The 20,481-nt window shown below is 44.8% G+C and overlaps 1 protein-coding gene across 1 annotated transcript in view; it reads right to left on the bottom strand.

Annotated features, from left to right (window-relative positions):
• The window catches only part of cacna2d2a (calcium channel, voltage-dependent, alpha 2/delta subunit 2a), a gene marked incomplete at both ends in the record, with an annotated part of 131,761 nt that extends 120,238 nt beyond the window's left edge, over positions 1–11,523 (bottom strand). The window contains 2 exons of the mRNA XM_084460721.1: positions 264–345; positions 11,411–11,523. Of these exons, the coding sequence (XP_084316847.1) occupies positions 264–345; positions 11,411–11,523 (195 nt within the window). The remainder of the gene's footprint in view (positions 1–263; positions 346–11,410) is intronic.
• Positions 11,524–20,481: the final 8,958 nt, after the last annotated feature.

The following is a 20,481-nucleotide window of genomic DNA, read 5'->3' as shown; positions in this document are numbered from 1 at the left end:
AGGTTACTAATGTTAATTAATACCTTAGTTAAGGTTAGGGTTAGGGTTAGGTGAGTTAACCTTAGTTAACATACATAATATGAGTAAATGGTTAATAGAGACATTAGTTAACTGTTACTTAATGCTTAATAACGCATTAACTAACGCTTATTAATGTACCCTTATTGGAAAGTGTTTCCACCTAACTAGCTGTGAGTAAAGAGGATACCGGGTCATGTCATGATGTCATCTTCAACTGTAAATGTGTGTGTTACGCAACTTACGGCTCTCATCTGCTGGGTCCCGGTGACGTGAGGAAGAACTTTCTCCAGCTCCCGTTCGATGCGCGCTGCCCAGTGCATCATCCTGAAAAAGAGACACATATTGGGCCTCATTCATGTGGGAATGTGGGAACTTAGAACAGAATCTATGAACGATGTCTTAAGTAGGCTACAGGAGTACGGATATATTTTTTCGTGTGAAAGACATGTTCATGTAAAATCATTCGTGATTGCGTTTACTTCGAATCTACAGTTGTATATCATTATACTGTAGGATTGCAATACAATGATATTTGTATCATTTATAATATCTTGTAATAATTGTTTTCATTACTTTACAAAGCAAGAGTGCTGTCCAATAATTCCAATAATATCCCCGATATTGCCATGCACCAAGGCAAATTCCTTGTAGGAGGAAGTACTTGGTTAAATAAAAATCTGATTTCGGGTGTACGGCCACGCACATTGATTTTGCGAAACAATGGGTCTGTGTCCGAATACCCATACTACATACTACTTTGTGTATACTGCATGTACGGGTAGTTCCGACCTCGCAATCTGATTGGTTAAGAGCCGTTGTATATGACAAAATATACCACGGGCAAAGCCTCTTTATCGTTCTATGTGAAATATTCCGCGCCAATTATTACTGCCTGTAAAAACGTTAGTTCCATTGCGTAACGGTCTGTTGGTCACATTACGTTTCTCAAGAAAAATGGAAACATTCAATGTCAATTTTGAATTGTTCTATCCGCCCTGTAGCCTACCACTCGTCAGCACTTTTGCAACTCGCAGTTACAGCAAAGGTTGGCTACACTTCGTTCATGGCTAGCTAGGTTGGTCAGGAGTATTAGTGGTTGCTAGGGCCCATTGTTTGTGGCTTTGAAACTACATATATGTGATCGTTTTATGAACTACCTTTCTTGGCGGAGTTCACTAAATTTGATATTAAAACCCTGAAATAGTCGGTATTTATCCTATAAATGTTAATGTAACCACTGTATAAAAGCAATAACTTGAGGGCTGTGGTATATGGCCAATATACCACAGGTTGTGCTGGTCGATTCGGCTTCGCCTGGTGCCTATGACCGCAGCACAACCCGTGGTATATTGGCCATATACCACACCCTCTCATGAGTTATTGCTTCACTAACATACGGTACTACATACTGTTTAGTATGTACTATTCCATGAAAACACATTTTGTATGCGAGATAATAGACCTTTCCTATTGAAAGGTCTATTAAGTTCCGCCCCCCCTCCCCCCCCCCCCTAACGACTGTTGCTATGGCCCACAAGCTTTGCAGCATATTACTAAAATGCCCACTGAACAGCACATACCTGATGATTCTCTCAAGGATTCCTGACAATATTGCTGTATGTTATTTGCCAAATGCCACTACTAGAGAGTTCTACAGAAAGGCCTGAACTCTTTTACACAAGGATATATCCATGAGATTTGGTTTTCGGACAGAGCAGGTGACAACATACGAGTTGATGCTAGGTGTTGCCGATCTATGCGGAAGGCACAGACGCCTCACAAACTCCAGATTGGAATTCATCAGGACAAAATTGTCTAACTGCCCATGTAACGCAGGGTGAGTAAGTTAGTGGCATTCATTATTAGAAATGGTGATGTGTTTAAAATGACGATATGCCTGTGAAAATGATCTGCTAACTACTGCTAACTGAATGCTTTACAGTAGGTTTATGTAGTCTCTCTGGATATCTCTGCTTATTACTGCACATTTCCCAAGAGCATCTAAGAACCATTTTCTTCAAACGAATTTCTAATCTATGAACGCAAAAACGCGAGACAAGCTTTGCTTATGGGACATCATGGTGCTACTATCGCAAGGGGCGCGGTCTTAAGAAATCAGGCAACCTTATTCTCTGCATGATTGACAGGTCGAAAAGGTCTATTGTACAGTAGTATACTATCTGATGCCATCCAGCCTCCCATATGTTTCATGTTTACAGCAATATTGAGGCAGTTTTGTGTTTATATTTGTGGTATTTATTCAGTTTTGGAAAACTATTGGATCATTCTCAGCTGTGGTACTTTGCAATTGCTGAGGATTAATAAATCAAGAGACGAGCGGGCTGGCAGTGGCTCTGGGGAGGGGAGCTTGGTGGACGTTACGGGCTGGTGAGCCAAAGCGAGCGACTCGTTGCCCCCAGTAGCTTGTGCTTCTCATTATTAGTATTATTATTGGGGATGGTGAGAAGCTTGTGCAGTGGAGGGATTCTTTTTCGGAAATTAGCCGTCGGATTGTGTTCAGACATAACGTAGGCTGGTACTGTACTGTCCACTGACCAGTTGCTGGTTAGCTATGAGAGGCAGGATCCTAGCCGACAGTTTCACCCTCCCATCCCGCGACGGAGGGTTTATCAGCTGGGATGGGTTCCATCTCTCATCGTTAACCAGCAACTGGGCCAACTTGAGCTAATGCTACTGTAGTGAGCTAGATCAATCGTAAATTAATTACTGAAACTGAATAAATACCACACACAAACACAAAACTGCCTATAGCTAACTTAGTCTTTATATAACTAAGACATCTGCTAAACAAAAATCCACCGACAGATTTAGCTACAATGTCCACAAACTTTTAAGCTACTGTAGGCAGCTGAATTACTGTTGCCTCAATGTCCACCATCTTTGTTGATAAATAAAAATAGTATCCTCTCGATGCATACTGGATTTGGGGGGTAAAAGCAGTACTGTTTGAATTTGCAGTATACTGGATTAGTCCATACTACGACAGTTTGGATGTAGTATACTATATACTTTGAATATAGTATAGGTATTCAGACACACCCATCATTATAAGAAGGCAGGTGCAAACTCATCCAGCGATTTACTAACAAGACGTGAATCCAACAGGAATTCCTTAGAAACGTTCTAAGGAAGAAATTTAGGAACAGAATTTAGGAAGATATAAGTGAGGCTTAATTTTCTTTAGCATAAGATCAGCTCAAGATTTTTAGAAATTCAACAGTTCAAGATATTTTTCCTTTATTGCATTGTGTGCACGTGTGTGTGTGTGCGTGTGTGTGTGTGTGTGTGTGTGTGTGTGTTTGTCTCTGACCTTCATCTGTCACTCACTAACAGTGTGGACGTCCTGTCCCTTCATCTGTCACTCACTAACAGTGTGGACGTCCTGTCCCTTCATCTGTCCCTCACTAACAGTGTGGACGTCCTGTCCCTTTATCTGTCCCTCACTAACAGTGTGGACATCCTGTCCCTTTATCTGTCCCTCACTAACAGTGTGGACGTCCTGTCCCTTCATCTGTCACTCACTAACAGTGTGGACGTCCTGTCCCTTCATCTGTCACTCACTAACAGTGTGGACGTCCTGTCCCTTCATCTGTCGCTCACTAACAGTGTGGACAAACTGCACCTTCATCTGTCACTCACTAACAGTGTGGGCGTCCTGTCCCTTCATCTGTCGCTCACTAACAGTGTGGACGTCCTGTCCCTTCATCTGTCCCTCACTAACAGTGTGGACGTCCTGTCCCTTCATCTGTCACTCACTAACAGTGTGGACGTCCTGTCCCTTCATCTGTCACTCACTAACAGTGTGGACGTCCTGTCCCTTCATCTGTCACTCACTAACAGTGTGGACGTCCTGTCCCTTCATCTGTCCCTCACTAACAGTGTGGACATCCTGTCCCTTCATCTGTCCCTCTAACAGTGTGGACGTCCTGTCCCTTCATCTGTCGCTCACTAACAGTGTGGACGTCCTGTCCCAGACCAGGAGTAAACGTGTGTTGGCTTGGATCAGCAGCAGTGCTTAAAAGGCTCTGCAATAAAAACGCTAGGGTCTGACAGAAGTGCACAATAAGCAGGAGGCGCTCTCAGTAAATGGAGCCAAGTTTAGAATTAGGAGATCAAACGGCAACGGCTCATCACTGTATATCTCCCGTCCAAGCAACAAATTACCTAAATGGAACAAGATGTTTACGAGATGCTGTGAAAAGCAGGAGATACAGTACTAGGAATGGGAATAATACTATAATAATAATACTACTAATAATACTCAATACTATCCCAATATTTAGGTGCTGATTCGATATATATTGAGATGTTTGTGGGTATTGTGATTCTGTAAGTATTGCAATTCTATATTAGTTATTGTTATTTTTTTATTCTTTATTTTTTTTAACACTGGACCATGGAAAACAGTTGAATCATGCCTTCAAATACAACAGTCAAATTCACTTACATCTGAAAGTTTTATTTCAGCTTAATTCGAACAAGTTAACATTAACTTCAACGTCAAAGTTTTATTTTGGGCCTAATTCTTAACATGGACTCACAGGGCAGCCAGCAAATAAGGGAAAATAAAAAAAAATTATATGGGACAGGCCAATGATTCTTTTTAGACCTAGACTATTACTGTAGATATTTGTTGTGCAGTAAAGGAGACTGAAGACTGATCTAGCGGAGGGAAGAAGGCAGGGAATCCTTCTCCCCTCCATTGCGTGCCTGGCCTACGCGCATCACCTGCATTTTCCAAATTTATATCACAACATAAAACTGCTTTCCTAGCCTAATGTTAGACATATGGAGAAAAAGAGGAGGAACGAATCGTCAAATCTCTGGTTTGAATAGGCGAATCTGATTCGACTATTCAGAGTCGGGTTAGGGTTAGGGTTAGGGTTAGGGTTAGGGTTAGGGTTAGGGTCAGGTCTGCAGAAGAGCAGACTTACTGTAAGAGAGCATAAAGGACTCAAAATGTCTGCCAGAGCAGAGAGCCCTCATGTACTGCACGATTTGACAATGGAACAGCCCTAAGCCCTCACGCACTTAGCGGGACGCCCTTCAAAGTCTGTCAGTCTGTAAGGGTGGACATTGGGCCTGAGCCAAATGGATTGGTTCTGCAATGGAGTTTCTTTTCAATCTACTGTATGAAATTGTTTCCACTCACTTTTAGCGACGAAACCTGGACAAATGTCTCTATTTAAGCACAGTGTTTAGAGACAGACTCGTGGGTCGACCCTGACCTGTCCTCTTAGCACCTACTATATTTGTATTTAGCCGTTCTCGGACTTGCACTCAGAAAGGAGATGTGCTTGTGAGTTCTGGTGAGTAGTAGTACACTTGACTACCTATGTTAAATGCAATTATTGTATACCTTTGGAGAAAAGCGTCTGCTAAATTATATGTTACAGTATGTGTGATGTCTTTGTTATTCTTTTGCACATGCAAGTCAGTTCAATGGCGAACCAGTTCACATTGGAATCTAATATGGCCATATTTTTTAAGTAATTTCATATTACTATTAGGCAAGCAAAAATCGGATCTGAGCAATTATCTAAATTGAGTACTAGGCTTTCAGTGGCAGCTGTAGCTCTGGAGGTAAAGCAGGTCAACACCGAACTCTAAATTGCTCCCAATGAGCAGGCTAGCACCTTGCATGGGAGCTGCCACCATTGGTGTGTGAATGTGTGTGTGAATGGGTGAATGAGAGGCCTTCATTGTAAAGCGCTTTGGATAAAAGGGCCACAGTATAAGAGCAGTCCATTTACCTTTTACCATTACCAGGAGTGTAGCCTTCGGAAGTAGCCCGAATTAGAATTGAAAACAACAGATACCATGTGTGTTTTGTGTTGTTCACACTGTTATGAAAACAACAGATGAACAAAAGTCAGATTTGGGTCACTTTTGCCTGCAGTCTGAATGTAGCCGTTACTTGTTGCTGAATGAGCTCGATGGCTGCTTCGTGCACCGCCCTACAGACAGGCACTAACTTCCCACCGGCTTCCTCACTCAGAGCCACGGGATGGAGCTGATAAGTAATCACTCACATCACCAGTACAACAGCCATCTGTCTATTAGTAATATGACAGACAGAAATGTCAGCTGGAAATGTCAAATCCCGTTGAAAGACAAGAGTAGACAAATCTATTAAGCCTCACAGCCCGGCTGAGAAGTGACAACACAGACAGCAAAAATCACCAGGCGTGGCGGTGCCGCGTATCCAGACGGTAACCATGGCCACAGACAGGACTAGGCCACAGATGAACTTGGCACTAAGTGAACACTCGTACGACATTCCCTTCCTACAAATGCACAGGGTATGGACTGTGTTCATGAGAGAAGGAGAGGGTTAGGCTGGAGGAGAGCCTCTAAAAGGATTGCGGAAGGCGCGACTGCTGAAGAAAGCTCTCCGACTATGAAAAGGTCACCTAGCAATGGAGTGAAAAACGGATTAAAGTGAGACCGCACTCCAGCATCTAAAAAGCGGAGACGCTAACAGCTAGAGACAAATACCTCTGTCCCCAAGCTAGACGCACGTCTTAAACAACTTGAATAGTGTACAATAAAATGCACAAACACACTTAAATCGCATACACATAATTGCACATACAGTATATACACAAGTGCACCCAAAACCATAGCAATCAATTACTTCATTTTTGTAATGAAAGATCAGCCTGGTTCGATTAACACAATAGAGCAGTTATGTGTGCAATGTTTGTCTGAGCAGAAGGAAAATAATGCTAATTCTCAATGCTTTAAATATTATAAAATCAAATGAAAGTCCCTCATACTGGACATAACGTTAGCAAATCCAGAGAGTCTATGGTTATAATTGTCTCGTCTTGATGGCCTAGCCTTACTTTCCCCAAGGGTCTCTCATTAACACATCCTGTAAAGATGTTTTTTTTTTAAGAAAGAGAACGATATGTTGATTAAAGGGTTCATGAAGGATTTGTAATGGTTTATTAACTTTTGATTTATCAAGGGTACTACACTTTCAGACAACATTGGAACTGAACCTACCTATTCCCCTCTGACCTTAACACCATCTGCATCCAAGCTAAGACCAGTTGGCTAGATTAGCAGTGGCAGAAGGACCATAACACATAAGAGAACTAAGTGCCTGCTTAGGGAAGAGCACTTGAAATGTCCCACAAGAGAGCTTGAAATGTTGTTTTTGTGATTAGACTATGAAACTGCCTTTTTCAATAGGCTACCTGAGACTATTTGACCTTGATTTGTTCTGTCTTTGAAGGATCATACTTAAAACATCACATCTTCAATACAATAAATATCACTTCTTCACTGAACCGTATTCCCTTGATGTGTACAATGCATCATCATCATTACTCAGCTAAAACAATAACTGAAAAGTTTCAGTTCTTGTTTGACATGTTGATGTACTGTATGCCTACACATTGGGTGCCATCTTTTTACTCTAAGATATAGATTCTATCAAACACAAGAAATGAAATGATATCCGCCGAGGAGGTTTTAAAAAAACACCAGCTCTGCAGTGATAAATGGCCACGCAGTCACACACCATCAAAATAATGATACGAGGAGTCATGTGACTGTTCTGAGCAATGCAGGAGGAGTGAGTTTCAGCTCCGCTCGTTTCTACCATTTAAACTGCTAAATACCTACAATTTTGTCGTTTGAGTGATACTGGATTGAGCTTCTGCCCCCAAAGCATCTGTTTCTTCTGCTCCTGGCCCCCAAGAAACGACATGCGTCGCCGGCGAAGGACAAGCCTATAGTCGCTGTCGGGGAGGAAGATGGCGGCGCCAATATGAGGGAGTTTATTGAGACATCTTTGCTTAACCAGAGAGTGCTCCTCGAAAAAACTCTCTACTGCGAATGATGCGGTGAAGACCGCAATTGACTCGCTGCTAGCTGCTACTCTCAGCTCGCTTGGTGCTAGGGTTGAAGACAATAGCAACTCTGTCCAGGAGATAAGGGATGTGCTAGCTACCCAGGCTAAGACGAACCAACTAGTTCAACAACGTCTGGACAGCATCCAGCCCATGAGAGCAAGACTACCATTATCTCTCTCCAAAAACAGGTGGAAGATGCTCAGCTGAAGATCACAGATATGGAGGACAGAAACCATCGTACCATCTGTCTGGTGGGCTTAGCTGAATCCTCTGAGGGCATAAATGCTGCTGGCTACCTGGAGGCCAACCTGGGGAAATGCATCCCCTCCCTGGCTGGTCGTACCATGGAGGTGGACAGGGCGCATCGCGTCTACAGTGGCCAAGTTCAAAATGCTTGCTGTTGGGCGAGGAGCCCTTTACAAACCGCTCTTGGAGCCTGCAGGGTGTGAACATGATTGGGGACCTGTGTGATGATAAGGGCCTGCTCTCATTTCAACAACTCCAGTTAACGTTCACTCTTCCAAAGGCATCCTTTTTTGTTTATTTGCAGTTGAGGTCTTCCCTGAAGGCATATGGAGCTCAAGAACTTTCCGCCCTAATTGGGATGTAATTTGGTCCAATCTAAACTCCACTTCAAAAAATGTTGCTCACCAATTGATCCATTCTAAAGTTATTCATAGAGCGTACGCTACCCCTTATAAAAGATATTTGATGAAGCTGCAACCCAATTACGAATGCCAGTTTTGTACAGGAGATGCCCCAGGATCCTTTCTCCACATGTTTTGGGACTGTCTGGTAATTGCCAAATTCTGGGACCGGGTACATTCCATGATGTCTGAATTGCTTGAGGTACCGTATACTCCTAATCCATGCCTATGCCTGCTGAATGACCACTCAGGTCTGGACTTAAGAGTCATGCAGCGGAAGATGATGTTCACAAGCTTCACAGCGGCTAAGAAGGCAATTCTACATACTGGATAACGCCAGACTTTGACCTCAAGTGCTTTTGGTTATACTCCCTATTGAGGATTGTGAACTTGGAGTGCACAACGGTGAGCTTGAACCAGGCCAGGCCAGGCCAGCCACGGTTAAGGCTTGGAGTTCGTTGTCAGCTGCAATCAGAGACGTTGTGACTGCTTAGAGTCTTTTGTCTCTAGAGTTTTTGCCTGTCTGTACTTTTCATCCGCCCCCTAGTTCATGCCTTGTTTTGTATGGTCTGCCCCCCCCCCCCCCCCTTGTTTTTATTTATTTATTTATATTTTATTTTTGTTGTTTGAGATAGACATTTTGATCCCCCCCCAAAAAAAGATACGATATATGGATAAGAAAGCGAAGCATTGATTATTTTGAGCTTTCAAGGTCAAAGTTGGACTATTTTCAAACATTTAAAATGTCCGAATGTTGTCCGAATGTTGAAAGTTTGAAATGGCAGAGCCGAGAGTGCTATGCAAGGACGTATACAGCCTAAGTGAGCATTATTTACCTTGAGAAGATTGTGTGTCCAGTCCATTTAAGTCCAAATGATTACTCAAAGTTTTCTCTATCTAAATTCATTTGAACAAATGGGAGGAACACAGTGACTTAGGGAATCTGGTAAACAAGGACACACACACACACACACACACACACACACAGAGGCACACACACACACACACACACAGAGGCACACACATACACGAACTCACATGCTACAGAAGGGGTGACCTTACTAAAGCTCATACTGGGAATGCTGGGTCATTCAGTATTCTGGAACTAAAAGGCTGCTGGGCCACATATGGTTTTAAACAATTTCAGATTTGGAAAATGATAAACATTATTCCTAATTTGGCAAACTTGATAGCTAAGGGCACTCACGGAATAGTCGCAATGTGTGCCAGGGACAGCTAACAAACATATTGGCATACAATAGGCAGCATGAAGTGTGAAATTATGTAATTAACCTATTGGCAATAGCGGCCATCATGTGATACAATTATGCCCATCAGTTCCCATATTCTGCCCAGTCTTGTGGTGCCCAGATGCGCAATGAGAGATCCGAAATCGGAGACCGTAAAACAAAATTAACTTGTGCGTATATTGTCTGAGTGGGCTTACATGTCTTCAGCACAAAGACGTGGTATTCACTTTTACAAACAATGCAGGAGATAAATTGGCCTAGATAAATAAGGCCTACAGGCCATTCTTCCTGGGTCAATAGGCGCCAGATAAGCCAAACATGAAATCGGTTGCCATAAGTCATAGGCCTATCATTCAACATTTAAAGCTATTGGCCATTATTATGTATGTGCGTAAACATCAAAGAGATGAATAATCGTTGCATTTGGATTTACAGATCGATTTATACTGATAATGGGCAACTGCCACTGTCAGCTAATTTTCAGATGAGAGAGACTCGGATTTGGAGTTTGGACTTTGTCATATCCATCCACTGACTCTGATGAATAGCAAGTCTCAAGTCAAACTCTTATAACCATAACGGCCTCTCCTACAGTAGGCCTATAATAAACACAGTTGCATCAAAGTAATCGACATCATCGCCTATACAGGCTATTTCAAATGAAAGCATTTACCAATATCCTAATAATCCTGAACCAGCAGTTATAGACCAACATCCCTCCACATGGTTTATGTTCTTTTCTCAACAATGTATTTTTGGAAATAATTGCAGAATGTCTCTGGGAGATGTTATAGAGATTAGATTACATTCGCTATTAGATGGACAGAACTAAGACTAATGCCTCGGCTTATTTCGGAAATATTTAGGTCATTGTTTCATACGCATGACTTTGATCAGATATGCGGGATATTGTAGATGTCAAGTTTCTTCGAGCGAGAGAAAGGCGCGTACGGGCATGGCACGGCGCAACGGGAGGTGTTCGGGTATCCTATGGGCACTTTCTTACGTACTGTAGTTAATTCTGTTAAAAGCTCAGCCACTCTGGTTTATACAGAGTGGCTGAGCTTTTAACAGAATGATATAGCCTAAAATCAAATATAAATAGCTATATCCTGCTGACAGCATGGTTAGTTAGATAAGTTGGGATGATTAGACCATTTGTGGAATAGCCTATACCACTGCCATGCGTAACGAGCCCATGCGGTGCCAGCATATTATTTGTATAAAAAGGAAAATAAAATAAAAAAGCAGTATGGCGTATGCTGTTGGGTGGATTTTTTTTAAGTCCACGCGTAAACAGCTCAATTATTAATTTCACTGTCGATGACCTGTACATTTAAGTAGCCTTTGGCTCTCACATTGCACGCGATTTAATCTAAATAATTGGATAGGTTTCGGAAGGCAAATAGGTTAAGACAACCCAGCATATAAGGGCAGACTGTCTGTATCCCAACGACATTAGAACGGATATAAAACAGACGGAAGCTGCGTTTCTGTTCCAACATCAGGGAGAGCATCTAAACAGCGAGGCTTGTTCCACCTGTCCCAGTTCTGCGCTCCCTTCTCAAACCCCACGTCCTTTCTCCCCAAATGGTAGTCTACTTACGTGTAGTGTTGGGGGAACCGGTTCCCCGTTGCGGGTGAGGAGACGCTAATAATGAGGATAGTTTGGATTGAGAAGAGACAGAAGATACCGTAGGACTGAGCGCAGATCGCCATTTTCCATTAAATATTCAAGAAACTGGGATAAATAAAAAAAGGGGTCGGGAGATGGTCTCCTGCAGCCGTGCAAAGAATAAACACTGAGTCCGGAAAGTGTATCGGTTGATTGCGAGGGCTCCTCAAGACCTGAGCTGTGAAATCTCAATCTGAAGCGTACAGGAGGATTGGCAGCTCAAGACAGGCGATTCGGAGACTCGGATGCATTGACGCTGCTGCTGCCGCCGCTGGTGCTGCTGCTGCTTGCGCACTCGCTTTTCTCCCTCCCTCCCTCTCTCCCTCCCTCTCTCTCTCTCTCTCTCTCTCTCTCTCTCCCTCCCTCTCTCCCTCCCTCTCTCCCTCCCTCCCTCTCTCCCTCCCTCCCTCCCTCCCTCTCTCCCTCTCTCTCTCCCTCCCTCTCTCCCTCCCTCTCTCTCCCTCCCTCCCTCTCTCCCTCCCTCTCTCCCTCCCTCCCTCTCTCTCTCCCTCCCTCCCTCCCTCCCTCCCTCTCTCCCTCTCTCCCTCTCTCCCTCCCTCCCTCTCTCCCTCTCTCCCTCCCTCCCTCTCTCTCTCCCTCTCTCCCTCCCTCTCTCCCTCCCTCTCTCTCCCTCTCTCCCTCCCTCCCTCTCTCGTACATTTGCTCTCCAATGTAACAATCGGACCGTGTGAGCTCAAGGCGACACAGTGGTTCAAATATCCCTGCGCGACAGATGGGGGCGCACGTCAGGCCATCCTCTGCTCTCAATGATGTCTCCTCCTTGGTTCCCACGGAGGCAGAGGGGGAAACAACGATTATGAGCACAAACGAAGGCTTTATTTTGGTAATTACAGGCACAGGGGGAATAAGTTAACGCCAAGGCAAGGCAAGTTTATTTATATAGCACATTTCAGCCACAGGGCAATTCAAGGTGCTTTACATGAGACATTAAAAGCATTAAAACAAAAAGCAAGACATTATAGACATTTAAACAAAAAGCAGGACAAATAGAATACAGGAATAAAAGTTACACGCCAGTGTAAGCATTCTGCATGAAAGTTATTTCTCTCAGACCAAACTCGTTCCACATAGTCTACGATGCGTATTGTAGCTTATGGATTTGGCCCAAAATGAAAAGGGGCCTAGAGGAGACAAAAAAACATTTATCCAGTTGAATCCCATACACTTGAATAGTTCTTAGCCTAGTTATTCCACAGAGAGCATGTAACTGAACTACCTATCAGCATCAATCACCTGGCCTAGACAAACACAAACAGGTCAATGAAAGATTTCTGATAGCCTACATAAAATCATTCTTGATGTAAGACATGTTCTACAAGAGGCTTAAGCGGAGACGGACAAGACTGTGAAAGTGGGGAAGGGAAAATGACACGGTAGGAGACCCTCTCTCCCAGTCAAAGCGAAGGTTGGCAGTTGAACACACCCCTTCCTTCTGGCTGTCCCCAGGTGGGCTCTCTGTCTCTCAGCCATGTCTGCTGATGGCTGTACAGACACACTGAGTCCCCCCCCCCCCCCCTGAGCTGGCCTTGGTCCAGCCTGTCAGTGGGGGACATGCAGTTGTTCTCAAGTCCCACAGAAGTGTTCTTCTCCTCTGTGACAGTGACAGTCTGGGAGGCGTAGTACCGTAGGTGGGACTGCTCTGGGGAAAAGGACTTGCGGGGCCACAGAGCTCAGTCAGGAATAAAAATCTGACCTGAGAACAGAAATGCGAGTCTGTACGACGACGACGTCCAACTGTCACCCAACGTGAGTCGGCTAGCCTACATCTGGGTTTGTTCACTAAACCTGTGCTTGATGAGATAAGCTAGTTTGACTGGTACATGTCTTTGTCAGGGTCTGTTTAGGTCCAATCAATAGCAGAGAGGACACAGTGGAGAGTTGCCGTGTTTTTCCTCAAGACAACATTTATTGACGTTGAATAGTGTTCAAATCTGTATTTTCTCATGTCAATAAACAGCTATTTGAGGAAGTTTTGGCTGACCGACACAATAGCATGTTCCTGCTGAGTCACGGCCTTCCACTTTACTCTTTCAAACATACACAAAGTCATCTCGAAACCACCTGGTTGATGGAGCCTAAAGAAAGCCATTCTGAAGCTCCATGATTGCGAGTCACGGGTGAATTGTCTGGTTCTGTCACTCACACAGAGTGATGACACGTGGGGGGTTTGAATATACGCCATTGCAACGTACTATACAGGTAATCCTGAGGAGGAGGACTGATGTCACAGCGTGACAGCATGCTGAAATAGAACACCCACTAACATTACAGCGTATGACACGGCACAGACAAGAATGTGATATTCTGCCTAGTGAAAAGGATAGTGAATGTGATATTCTGCCCAATGAAAAGGATAGTGAATATGATATTCTTCCATGTGAAAAAGATAGTGAATGATATTCTGCCTAGTGAAGGGATAGTGAATGTGATATTCTGCCCAATGAAAAGGATAGTGAATGTGATATTCTGCCTTGTGAAAAGGATAGTGAATGTGATATTCTGCCTAGTGAAAAGGATAGTGAATGTGATATTCTGCCTAGTGAAAAGGATAGTGAGTATGATATCCTGCCTAGTGAAAAGGATATGACAGTAGTGTTTCCCTTGGTGTTGCTAGTTCCATTCTAACAGCCGCAAATCATTCCTATCATAAAAACGCTTGTAGATATTTAGGCTCACATCATAGAAATGCTTGTAGATATTTAGGCTCTACCAGATCACCTGAAATTAAGCAATAAACCACGAGAGGCCGTGTGTTATAGTGATTTTATAACAGCTAGGGGGCGTTGTTAACCCCCATAGCTGTTATAAAATCACTATAACACACGGCCTCGAGTGGTTTATTGCTTTTATATAACGGTTACTACAGCTATTAGTGTAAAATAAACACACAGCAATGTAAAATATTAACATTTATTCAAAACGAAACATCATTCCCTCAATTCCGCCGAGCAAAATAGTTCCCCTAACAACAATGCATTGGATCAAATGGGAGGCGCATTAATACTGAAAATGGAATGATATGCGGTCCCAGGTGTGTGTTACAAAGTATTTTAACACGGCTTCCAGCCAATCAGAATCAAGAACCAGAACTAACCGTTGTATAAAGTCCTTTTTGAAGATGCTTATTGATTCAAGCATGCTCCAAACCACATAAATGACCACCAATAGTTAGAAAAGGTAATGGGACTTCTTTCAACTTCTACTTTGCTTACAAATGTATAGAACCATGGAATGTTGACAACCGGCCACAATTGCAATTCATGACCTTGTTAGAGTATATTTTACCTGGTCGTTGGGTGTGTGTGGGAGAGGGGGGAGCCCTTGAGCCTGGATCTTATTGTCCCTGCTGAGATGCTTATAGTGAATCCACTCTTTATTAAAGGTGATCAATAAGTCCAGCTAAGGGATCTGCTCACTGAAAACACACAGATCAATGACCTGAGGTTCGATTGATCCTCCCAGGACCGAGAGGCTGTCGTGAGGTGGGACGACGGCATTACGGATCCTCTCATTGGACAAGCCATCTCTCTTAAAAAGATGCACCTGCCAATCTCGTATCGATCCGGGCAGCGGAGCGGAAGCAGGCCTCGCTATTCTGGGTCGGCCTCCGGTTCTTCCAGGGGCTCGCTACCCCCCACACAGAGGCCACGTAGGACGAGGACAGAGGAGAATTAATCACACCTTGTTTCCCCTGTCTCCGGGCCTGGGGGAAGTCACCAACACACCCGCACACCCCCCGCACACACACACACACACAGGGCTCCTTATCTTTTTCTCCCTCCTTATCCATCTCTCCCTCCCTCCCTCCCTCCCTCCCTCCCTCCCTCCCTCCCTCCCTCCCTCCCTCCCCCCTCCCTCAGTGACCTGTGTGCTGGTGTCCTGCCACGCTCCGGAGAAATGTAAGTTATTCCCGCTCTTGTAAAACTGAGGTTTCAACTTTGCAGGAGAAAAATTGATTTTGTCATTTATCATAGGAGAAGAGCATTACTCTCCCGTCAGTATATAGAACACACACTCTGTCATATACTCAAACACACTCTCTGGGGGGTATCTCTTGTTGGGACTGTAATCCCAGGGAATGTAATTCATGGGCGTCCTTCTGTAAAGGGATGCTTTGGAGAGATGTTCCAACGATGATGTCTCCATCTGCCATAACGTACAGGTACAGTAACACGCGAAGGATCTTGTGCTGCACCCCCACAGCTAAGTTTCACTTTAATCCGCCAAGTAAGAAAGACACCAGCCAACTGAATGAAAATGCACATAGACCGAAATATAAATTAGATTTCCCTCTAGTATACGTACAGGCATTCTCCTATTGATATACAAGTATTCAAGATTATGAATCACTGATTACTGTCTCCCTTAACTGTATTGAAAAATATGGATTGAATAATACGTATTTGTTTTTTTCTTGTTTTTTTCCTTCTCATTTTTACTCTTTACATTGCAATTCACATACTGTAGTAGACCCCAATGATCCACTGTAATTCACAAACAGCGCCCAGTTCTGTTAACCTCTTTTACTGTAAAAGTACACACGGACCCCAGTGTTGCGCTGCAGGGCATGCTGGGATTTTCATGCTCAAATGTCAGAGCTTTTCATGCTGATGATGAGTCACCCTCCGCGCTCTTCCACTGGGAACGGAGCGCTCTCCTCCACCGAGTAATGACCCCGCCTCCGCGCTCGCAACACACACACTCACATGTCACACGGCCGCTGAACACGCATACGTCGACAAATGTAAGAAACGTAGACGCGAAGAATATATAAGCTCTCCCTGAAATAGTCAACATTTGAGCAGAGGCCCTAGGCCAACACCCACATCCCGCTCATAGACGAGGCTGCTTGCATGTGAAGTGCTGACATGCTCTGCTAGAGGCCTAATGGCCCCCGAGTAATGGCCTCTTTGGTCTTCAGGAAATCCTCCCTCATGCATGCATCAAACCAGGGAGTGGAGGAGAGAGAGGAGGGGGAGGGAGAGGGAGGAACAGCACATGGATTGAGGAAGGGGTAGAAAGACACGTGGAGGGGGGTGACGAACAGGAGGATGTTTTAGCGAGTCATAGAGAGAGGATCCATCTTTGTTTAGCACGACTGGGTCATCTAGCACATTTCGGAATGCATAATCGCACATTACTGGAATAACAACTCTATCTCCACTTTGTCTCCTCATGTTCTCCTTCATAACTCTCAGGTTGCTGTCATAAACATCCCCCCTAAACATCCTCCTCCGTACTGGCCCCCACCCACCCCTCTCTCTGTCATTCTGCTGACACGCTGTACCTCTGTTTTGGCAACCAGCTGCTGCAACCCCAAGCCCCACAGCCAATCATAACACCCCCATCACACTAACTGTCCATAGGCCATCTGCTTAGTCTGCATATTGCAGATCTGTCAATGAGCTAATTATAACTAGCACACAACTCCCCATTGTGACCCTGGTTGTGTTTACTCAACTTTATTGTTTCAGCACAGGGAGATAAGAGAAAAATTCAAGATCTAACGATTCAAGTTCTATTCTGTCAATCTGTCTTTTCCCTAAAAATCATCACATATTTATCTTTGTCATATGAAGTATGTTATTGACTCAAATCGCTTAATGTTGCGTAAATCAACAGTTTAGATGAGCAATATGGAGGAGCTGGACTGGACTCAGAGGAATCCATCTATGACCTCTACATCTATGACCTCTGCATGTCCTACATAAGCAGGGAGTGGGTTCTCAGAACCGTGCCCCTGGATTCTCACCAAGCTCTCAGTCGCAGCGTTTCTCTTTTGTCCTCATCAGTCAAAGCCCACGTCTAGGCTCCGGGAGGCTGGACCTCTTTGTTAAGTGGCTTGCGACAATCACTCTGTAACAAGAACCAAATGAAATGAACTGATCTGAAAGAGAATTAGACGGAAATTGAACTGGGAGCTAGTGGCAAACCTTGAACCTTGAATCGTCCTCCAAGACAAGCTTCCTCCGATGCGTAATCACCAGAAAAACATATTAGATTACGGGCCATTGGTGTCTTATGATGAGAGCGGGTTAGCGTGACCTCTGAGCGGAGCTGCCGGGCCCGGTGTGTTCCGTGGGCCGGGGCGGAGGAGGAGGGTGGTCTGGTTTAAGCAGGCCGTGCTCCTCCTCTCGTCGCTGCAGAGTGAAAATCTTGTGCGGCTCAGAGCCGCTTACCCGCCCTGGCGTCCCATTAAAGAGCATCTTAATTAGCATTAAAACCGCCGATAAGGGCTTAATGAAGGAATTAATAGATAAGACAGAGTCTGGAGCATTTTTTTTTCACACGCTGACGCTCTCTGACAGACACACAAACATGGCCGGGGCTCACTCACACACACCGACACATTTTGCATTCAGAAACAGGGTGAGGGGGTGGGGGGGGGTTAGAGCCGGGTGAAATTATGTGGTACAAAATCCAGGAATCAGAAACTGAATCAGAATGTATCTACGCATGTGGGTCGGCTCAACTGATCTACAGTATAGTGTGGAACATCTTGACGGACAGCTGTACCGTTTCTTTGAAGTCGTTTCCCCTCCTCGAAACAAACTGACACACGCTTCACTTCGGCACGTGGAAGCTTCAAGGGATCGTCTCACAGAAATATGTCGCTTCGCTCTTGTCAGAATCCATCTTGAACACACCTGTGGTGATTCATGTAATTAGGGGGATGAGGAGGTTTGATTCAGCTCCCAAGTGCCCTCACACACGACGTCCTAAGCTGCTCGTATCCAGGGGCGTGTGCCGGGGCTCTGCCTGCGCCTCCCCCCGCTCTCCTGCTCTCTGGATTGGGATATTTTGTTGAGAGAGGGAGAGAGAGGGGAGAGAGATGGGAGAGAGAGGGGCAGATGCTTTTCTGCCCTCCCAGAGGACACTGCTGCACATGTGGAGAGTGGCCGTGCTGGTCAGATTAGACACCATGTGCATTGTGTGTGTGTGTGTGTGTGTGTGTGTGTGTGTGTGTGTGTGTGTGTGTGTGTGTGTGTGTGTGTGTGTGTGTGTGTGTGTGTGTGTGTGTGCGTGTGCGTGTTGGAGAGAGAGAGAGAGAGAGGCCTATAGTGGGACACCTAGTGGTAACTCCATGCATACATCTACTGATATTAGTATTATAGATACACATTTGCATCTTCACATTTTGATTGAATATTAAAGCAATACATAGCGTTTTCTCGGAACTGCGCCCCCACAGGCTCTGCGAGTAAGTGCACTGTCGTAGCCTACTGTCGTAAAGTTATCAGATTGTCTTTTTCTGGCTTCCTCTGTGATGTTTCGCTTCGGTTTTCTCACCTCCGCCATGATATCATTGAGCTAAAAATCGCATGATATCCATAGACGGAATAGTTAGCTACTACTGTGTTGTTTAAGCACAACGTTGCGATTGCGCACTTCGCCTGAATGCTGCGTCCCGGGGGCGCGAGTTTTAAAAGGTAATAAATGTCAATATATAATGTTTCTGAGTAGACTGGACGATTCAACTTACTTTTAGTAAATCAAATTAGAGAATGAGCACCAGACATGTTTGTAAAGGTCCAAATATCGCAATGTATTGCTTTAAGACAATATTGGTAATAATAGCATATAAACACAGAAATAAATGTCATAATCTGCACATTTACAAGAACCGCATTCATCATTTCTTCTGGAAGGGATGTCAGTTCTGGGATATTGCACCACAAATGTCAGACTGTAGCAATGTTGCAGGGTATGGTGATGAATCATCTGTCAGACCGTCAATGGTTGACACGGTCTGCTGGTCACATGAGACCACCAACGCGCCGTACGGGAAATGTCCTCCGTGGGTCTCCATCTTCTGTCCACGTCTCTCTGTTTGTCACCTGCGTTCCCTCCTTCTCTCACTGTCGCGTCACGCTTCGGTCAGCCACGGTTAGCGAGGGCGTTCGGACGGCATCGCGAAGATTATCTCAATTAAACGAATGACACTTTAATCAAGACGTCTGCATATTAGGCACACAAACGCAATCAATGGCCGCCAGTTTATCTGCTGTCAGACGTCAGGCTTCTTATTCTCTCCATCTTTGCAAAGAACAACCTGGTTGGAGCCCCCTGCCAACCAAATGTTCGGATGGGCAAAACTGACCAATCATGAGCTGTTGTGTTGTTTACAATTAAGGTCAGAGGCGGGACCTAGAACAGCAGACAGGAGATTAAGACCTGATTCGAAAGCGGATTAATGTGTGTGTGTGTGTGTGGCTGTTTAATGAACTGCTATGTGCTGTGTCAGACATCCAAAGTATGTTGTGTGCATAAACTATACCCACAGCTGCAATAGCTCAGCAGAATCCTGTGTCTCTCAGTGATGATCATATACAATATCATCCACACCGATCACAAACACACAAGCACACACACACACACACACACTAGATAAACAGCTGCGCACACTCTCACCCGCCAACATTGGTTTATAATCCCACCACCAGGCATTCACTCTGGAGTCTTATCAAAGCTGTGTACTAAGATTAAGATAATTCAACAGGTTCTGACAGGCTGCCATGCACACAGAGGTTAGAGTTTCTAATGAGAATTCCTCCGACAATGAGGAAGGTGATTGTTGGGGAGCACCAACATACCCTCCCTGAGCAGCCATACCCCCCCCCCTCACACACACACACACACACACGCACACACGCACACACACCTCAGCCCAGGCAGACTAATGCGCTGGCGCCAGACCCCAGACCGGCCTCCTAATCATCTCCCATTGATCAGCAGGGAGATACCATCAGGAGAGAGAGCCAGCTTCTGACTCCTCCGCCCGCGTCCAGCAGCGACAGAGCCCGAGCACATAAACAAAGCGCCGTTTTAAATCCCTCCTCGGACGCCCTGATAATTCCGTTTAGCTCCCTCCGCTTGCGCCTGGATTGTGATTGGAGTGCTTATCAGAAAGCCCTCCATAGCAGGCCCTGGGCTTGAAACATCTCCCACAGGTAGGTACGGGAACTCGACGCCGTAGCGAC

The sequence above is a fragment of the Borostomias antarcticus genome, assembly GCF_949987555.1.
Source record: "Borostomias antarcticus genome assembly, chromosome: 33".
NCBI classification, from domain to species: domain Eukaryota; kingdom Metazoa; phylum Chordata; class Actinopteri; order Stomiiformes; family Stomiidae; genus Borostomias; species Borostomias antarcticus.
This window is presented reverse-complemented; position numbering and strand designations above follow the sequence as displayed.